This window comes from Rhinoraja longicauda, chromosome 37 (genome assembly GCF_053455715.1).
Source record: "Rhinoraja longicauda isolate Sanriku21f chromosome 37, sRhiLon1.1, whole genome shotgun sequence".
Classification (NCBI taxonomy): Eukaryota; Metazoa; Chordata; class Chondrichthyes; order Rajiformes; family Arhynchobatidae; genus Rhinoraja; species Rhinoraja longicauda.
This window is the reverse complement of record NC_135989.1, coordinates 17,571,889-17,578,634: the sequence shown is the minus strand read 5'-3', so window position 1 is coordinate 17,578,634 and position 6,746 is coordinate 17,571,889. Positions and strand designations below refer to the sequence as shown.

Genomic DNA, 6,746 nt, shown 5'->3' with positions numbered 1-6,746 from the left:
AACCGACCAAACAAGGACAACGACCCTGAAGCGCTTTTTAAAAAATATTTTCCAAAAATGTTATGATGTAACATTGTGCCTTAACCAGGAAACATGTCAGCGGAATTGGAACTGATCATCACTTTCTCTTGAATCTCAGGGTAATCATGAAAGTCATAGTTATTGAGTGATACAGTGTGGAAACAGGCCCTTTGGCCCAACTTGCCCACACCGACCAACATGTCCCATCTACACTAGTCCCACCTGCCCGCGCTTGGTCCATATCCCTCCAAACCTGTCCTATCCATCCGTGTACCTGTCTAACTGTTTCTTAAATGTTGGGATAATCCCAGCCTCAACTACCTCCTCTGGCAGCTCGTTCCATACACCCACCACCCTCTGTATGAAAAAGTTACCCCTCGGATTCCTATTAAATCATTTCCCCTTCACTTTCAAAGTCAACGTGCACACATGGGGAATCATCATTCAGTTTACAGCGCCAGTCAGAGCTCCATGTAACAGCCTTTGTAACCTCTGTCGTGATGGCGCAGTGGGAATTGATGCACTTCAAGTTTCTTCTGTTGTAAATGCTTGTATGATATATTTTTAATTAATAATAAAGAAACCCCCAATTTACAAAGGTGGCTTTACAATGTGGGTTGGGAGCTGGCTTCGCTGTTGGTACAGAGATTGATGTGGAAACAGTAATAATAATAATAATAATAATCCATTTATTTTATATAGCGCCTTATCACATGCTCAAAGCGCTTTACAAAAACAATTAACATAGAAACAAACAGACAAACTATCCTGTTGTGCTGAATAATCTATTGGTCATCTCATGTTCATAAATGATAGGAGCAGAATTAGGCCATTCGGCCCATCAAGTCTACCCCGCCATTCAATTATGGCTGATCTATCTTTCTCTCTCAACTCCATTCTCCTGCCTTCTCCCCATAACCCCTGACACCCTTACTGATCAAGAATCTATCTCTGCCTTAAAAATATCAATTTACTTGGCCCCCACACCCTTCTGTGGCAAAGAATTCCACAGATTCACCACCCTCTGACTAAATAAATTCCTCCTCATCTTCTTCATAAAGGAACGTCCATTAATTCTGAAGCTGTGCCTTCTGGTCCTAGACTCTCCCACTAACAGAAACATCCTCTCCACATCCACTCTATCCAGGCCTTTCACTATTCGGTAATTTTCAACGGGTTTAGTTTAGATACAGCACGAAAACAGGCTCTATCGGCCCACCGGGCCCGTGCCGACCAGCGATCCCTGCACATTAACACTATCCTACACACACACTAGGGATAATTTACCAAGACAATTAACCGACAAATCTGTACGTCTTTGGAGTGTGGGAGGATCTCAGAGAAAGCCCACACAGGTCACGGGGAGAACATACAAACTCCGTACAGACAGAAACCGTAGTCGGGATCGAACCCAGGTTTCTGGCGCTGCAGCCGCTGTCAAGCAGCAACTCTACTGCTGCGCTACCGTGCCACCTCTCTCATACTTCTGAACTTATCTTGGAGGTATCAGTCTGAAGAAGGGTCTCGACACCTCCTTGTTTTCTTCCAGAGGTGCTGTCCCGCTGCGTTACTCCAGCTCTTTGTGTCTATCTTCGTTGGTATCTCCTCCAGGTGCTTGTATTTCTAATGGTCCACTTCTCCAGGTGGGTTTTACGTAACCAAGCTCACACCATGTAGGCTGGCACCTTGCTTGACATGGGATGCAAAGGTTTCTGCCTTAAGAAGCCCGCAGCCTGCAGGGGGGAAGCCGCTGAACTCGGCCCCGAAGACCAGAGAGTTGAGGAGGGAGCCGCTGGTGACGACGGACCTGAGGAGTGGGCCGGTGGGTGAGGGAGCGGGGTATTTGCCTCCAGCGCCTGCAAGGTCAGCTGCAGGTGTTTGCCCCCGGGACACACGGGCGGGCGGGCGGGGAGAGGGACGTGGGTCGGCGGGCCGAGAAGCTCGAGGGTGACGGAGGAAGAGGCCCTGTAGCAGCCTGGGGCTCGCCTGGATCAGGAGCCGCTCCTGTACATCCAGCGCACGGACCGGACATTTTGTAAATGGCGCCAAAATATGGCGACTCGTGCAAGTGTGATCGAGGCAGAAATAATTTCACTGTGACAATAAAGCACCTTTGTGGCGTCACACTCTATAGGTAAAATGGAGGATTTGGAGTGTTGGTGAAGGGGTTTGCCAGAATACTACCTGAACCGGAGAGTATATTCTGTGATGAGAGGCTGCACAACCTTGGATTGTTTTCTCTGGAGCAACCTGATAGTTTCAGTACCAGTACAGACAATTATGCAAGGCAAAGATAAGTCTGAAGAAGGGTCTTGACCCGAAACGTCACCCATTCCTTCTCTCCCGAGATGCTGCCAGCATTTTGTGAATAAATCGATTTGTACCAGCATCTGCAGTTATTTTCTTATACTATATATAAAGATAAGGATGGAGTCTTTTTCCCAGGGTGGGAATATCAAACACCAGAGGGCGTACTTTTAAGGTGAGAGAGGTAACGTTTAAAAAGAGGTTTACGAGGCAAGTTTTTTTTTTTAACGGAGATTTACATTCTCCCTGTGACCTTGTGGGGTTTTCTCTGGGTGTTCTGGTTTCCCCCAACATTCCAAAGACGTGCTTCCGTAAATTGTCCCAACCGTGGACTCGGTGGGCTGAAGGGCCTGTTGTCCGCGGTGACAGGAGGAGGCTATTTGGCCCTTCGAGCCAGCACCGCCATTCATTGTGATCATCCACAATCAGTAACTCTGTGCCCGCCTTCTCCCCATATCCCCTGATTTCACTAGCCCCTAGAGCTCTATCTGTATCTGAAGTAAAGATAGTGAAATGACCAAGCTCAAGGCCGGATAATAATCAAGCAAGAATACCTGGCTGATTCACTGTTGAATGATGCGTGCAGGAGTTAGGTCTCTGTCAAGTGGACATTACTGGAACAGGAGCAAATCAGGTACCGCACAGCACAATGTATCACAATTCTTAAGCATTCCATTTGCATAAATTAATTCTTTACTTTTATTAGAACAACACGTACAAGTGCTCCAAGACTAACTTTTACCACAGATGGGTTCAAGGGAAAGGGATTATCGCAAACATTAACTGTTTTCAGAGCGCAAAACAAAAACTCTAATTCTGACACAAAACAGATTCCGAAGTTCTTCACAATCTCCTGATCCAATGTGAATGGATTTCCCGTGTAAATATTAAACTTTCTCGGTTAATTTACATAGGACAGCGTTTCCATAAAAGCCATTAAATGAAACGACTTTTCTCGGTACAGCGGGTACATTATCCTGACTACAACAGAGGAGCCCTACGGTATCATTTCCCACTCTTACAGTGAGAATGACAACAAACCAGGGCAACACCATCACTGGACAGGGATCATCAACGTCTCCACCACACCCAGAATCACCACAAACATGAGAGTTTGTCACCGCCACCAAAGCAACCCGAGATTTTGTAATGGTTTTATACGCAATGCTAATTTTCACACACATCAGATAATTAATACCAGGTGCCAGCAAATCCATCCTTATTTAGGAGATTTCCTAAAGTACAGAAGACTGAAACAGGCGGAATAAGGGACACAGTTAAACAGCAACACTTGCACACTTGGAATGGTTAATAGTCCACAGCAGGGGGTGAAAGAGGAGGGCAGGTGGAGACAAAGTTATCTTAACACTGCACATGGTTACTGTCCTTGACGACTGTGGGCAGTTGGGGGAGAGGGAGAGCACATCTTATCGCCCATCCAAAGTCTTGTCGCGTGCAATGACAGACTCGTCAAACTTGATCATGAGGGTGGTGCCCTTGTGCCAGTGGGCCGTGACCTTGGCGGGGAATCCGCTGTAGGTGAGGATGGCCTCCACGATGCCCGCGGTGAAGGAGGCACAGTTGAGCGTGCTGTTCTCCTTGGGCACCGAGATGTAGGCGTTGATGAGGGGCTCCTTCTCGATGATGTAGTAGGTCTTGTCGTCGTCATTGGCTTGCTCCAGCTTGTCCGCCTCCTTGCCGAACAAGGCCTTCCACACGTTGACCTTGATGAAGAGCAGCACGTTGATCACCTTGGTCTCACGCTTGCCATTCTTCTCGCGCATCACCAGCACGTCCAGGATTCGGGCCCCCACCTGCTGACCCAGCTCGGACAGCTTGTTCTGCAGCTCCGACACCGAGTACACGCGGTTCTGGCAGTACTGCACGATCTCCGAGAAGAGCAGAGTGAAGGCGCTCAGGCTGACCTCTGACTTGGGGCGGGTGAGTGAGCGCTCCAGGATGGCCGACTTGCCCCTGGTGAAGCGAGTGTCCATGGCCATGCTGGGGACGAGCAGACAAACACATCACAGCACTGGCAAGACCGTTATCAGACAGCTGTACACTGGATGGCTCAATTACTGGCTTCACCTTGCACTAAACGTTATTCCCTTAACATGTATCCACACATTGTGAATGGGTTGATTGTAATCGTGTATTGTCTTTCCGCTGACTGGATAGCACGCAACAAAAGCTGATCACTGTACCTCTGTACACGTGACAATAAACTAAACTAAACCAAACTAAACAAAGTTGCTAGTAGGGCCGCTGCCTCACAGCACCAGAGACCAAGTTTAGATCCTGACTATGGGTGCTGTCTGTGTGGAGTTTGTACGTTCTCCCCGTGACCTCGTGGGTTTGTAGGTTAATTGGCTTCTGTAAAGTTGCCCCTGGTGTGTGCAGGGAGTGGATAAGAAAGAGGAATAACAAAGAACTAGCGTGAATGGGTGATCGATGGTCAGTGTGGACTCGGTGGGCTGAAGGGCCTGTTTCCATGCTGTATCTCTAAACTAGACAAAAGTTGCAAGGCACTTTCCTGCAGGAAGACACAGTGCCAGACTCAGCAGCACTGCACAGGCATGTTTGCTTTCACCAGTCAGGGTGTTGAGTATGAAAGTCAGGAAGAGGTGATGGAGCTTTATAGGACTTTGCATGGCCACATTTGGACCATTATGTGCACTGATGGCATCGAAGGTATTTATTCACAAAATGCTGGAGTAACTCAGCAGGTCAGGCAGCATCTCGGGAGAGAAGGAATGGGTGACGTTTTGGGTCGAGACCCTTCTTTAGACTGAAGAAGCGTCACCCATTCCTTCTCTCCCGAGATGCTGCCTGACCTGCTGAGTTACTCCAGCATTTTGTGAATAAATACCTTCGATTTGTACCAGCATCTGCAGTTATTTTCTTACACAGATAGCATAGAGTCAGGGTCACTGCCCGGGCATCCGTCACACCCCCACCCCCCCATCTTTCCCACGCTTGGTCCCTGGGGGCTTCCCACGACCCTCCCTCTTCTCCCCCCACCCTCCCTTCCCTCTCTCCCACCCCCCCTCCCTCTCTCCCTCCCCCCTCTCTGTCTCCTCTCCCTTTCTCCCTTTCTCTCTTCCCCCTCCCTCCTCCCTCTTCCCCCTCCCTCTCTCCCTTCCCTCTCTCCCTCCCTCCTCTCCCTCCCTCCCTCCCTCCCTCCCCCCCTCTCTCCCTTTCTCTCTTCCCCCTCCCTCCTCTCTCTTCCCCCTCTCTCTTCCCTCCTCTCTCCCCCCTCCCTCTCTCCCCCCTCCCTCTCCCCCTCCACCCTCCCCCCCACGCCCCCTCTCTCCCCCCACCCTCCTCCCTCCACCCCCCTCCCCTCCCTTTTTCTCTCTCCCCCGGGGGTTCCATCACTCCCCTCCCGTCCCGTCCCCAGCCCGAGTGCTGTCCGTGCCCCGGTACCTGTGCGGGTTTGTGTGTGTGTGTGTGTGTGTGCGGGCCGTGCCCCAGTATCTGTACCTGTGGCCCCAGCTGCTGTGCGGGTTTGGGTGCGGGGGGGGGGGGGGGGGGGGGTGTGTGTGCGGGCTGGGCCCCGGTACCTGTGGCCCCAGCTGCTGTGCGGGCTGGGCTAGGCCGGGTGCGGTACCTGTGCTGTCCGTGTGCGGGCCGGGCGCGGAGGTCGGGCCGTCCCCGTTACCGGTAACTGTTGGTCTATGCGGGCTGGGCTGGGCCGGGCCGGGCCGGGTGCGGTACCTGTGCTGTCCGGCCGGGTGCGGTACCTGTGCTGTCCGGCCGGGTGCGGTACCTGGGCCGGGTGGGTGCGGTACCTGTGTGGGCGGGCTGGGCCGGGTGCTGTCCGTGTCCGTGTGCGGGCCGGGTGCTGTCCGTGTGCGGGCCGGGCCGGGCCGGGTGCGGTACCTGTGCTGTCCGGGTGGGTGCGGTACCTGTGTGGGCGGGCTGGGCCGGGTGGGTGCGGTACCCGGGCCGGGTGCTGTCCGTGTGCGGGCCGGGTGCTGTCCGTGTGCGGGCCGGGCGCGGAGGTCGGGCCGGGCCGGGTGCTGTCCGTGTGCGGGCCGGGTGCGGAGGTCGGGCCGTCCCCGTTACCGGTAACTGTTGGTCTCGGACGCCGTCGCTCCGTGCGCTCACTTCCGGGTCACGCCGCGGCCGGTCACGTGGACCGGATGGAGCCCCGTGAACCCTGGAGAGGTTGGCCAACAACATGGGCTAGCATGGGCATGGCCAAGGAATGGCCTCGGCAGGGCTGGCACGGGTCAGCATGGGTCAGCATAGCTTGACCAAAGAACGGGTAGGGTTGGTATGGGATTGGCAGGGCTGGTATGGGATTGGCTAAAGAATGGGCTTGGCAAGGCTGGCATGGGTTAGCATAGCCTGGCCAAAGAATGGGTAGGGTTGGTATGGGATTGGCAGGGCTTGGTAGGGTTGGCATGGGTTTG

General features: G+C 52.7%; 1 protein-coding gene across 5 annotated transcripts; it reads right to left on the bottom strand.

Annotated features, from left to right (window-relative positions):
• Window positions 1-583: 583 nt before the first annotated feature.
• Window positions 584-6,461, bottom strand: trappc5 (trafficking protein particle complex subunit 5). Of its 5 annotated transcripts, XM_078429448.1 has the most exons (3): window positions 6,098-6,145; window positions 5,868-5,877; window positions 584-4,332 (listed from the first exon to the last, which is right to left on the bottom strand). In XM_078429448.1, the coding sequence occupies exon 3, from the start codon at window positions 4,326-4,328 to the stop codon at window positions 3,756-3,758; it is 573 nt and encodes a 190-aa protein (XP_078285574.1). In that variant the 5' UTR covers window positions 4,329-4,332; window positions 5,868-5,877; window positions 6,098-6,145; the 3' UTR covers window positions 584-3,755. The 5 variants fall into 5 exon arrangements, with proteins under 5 accessions (XP_078285574.1, XP_078285575.1, XP_078285573.1 ...); XM_078429449.1 differs by lacking the exons at window positions 5,868-5,877; window positions 6,098-6,145 and adding an exon at window positions 6,397-6,461 and having other exon boundaries at window positions 584-4,329; XM_078429447.1 differs by lacking the exon at window positions 5,868-5,877 and having other exon boundaries at window positions 584-4,329; window positions 6,120-6,454.
• Window positions 6,462-6,746: the final 285 nt, after the last annotated feature.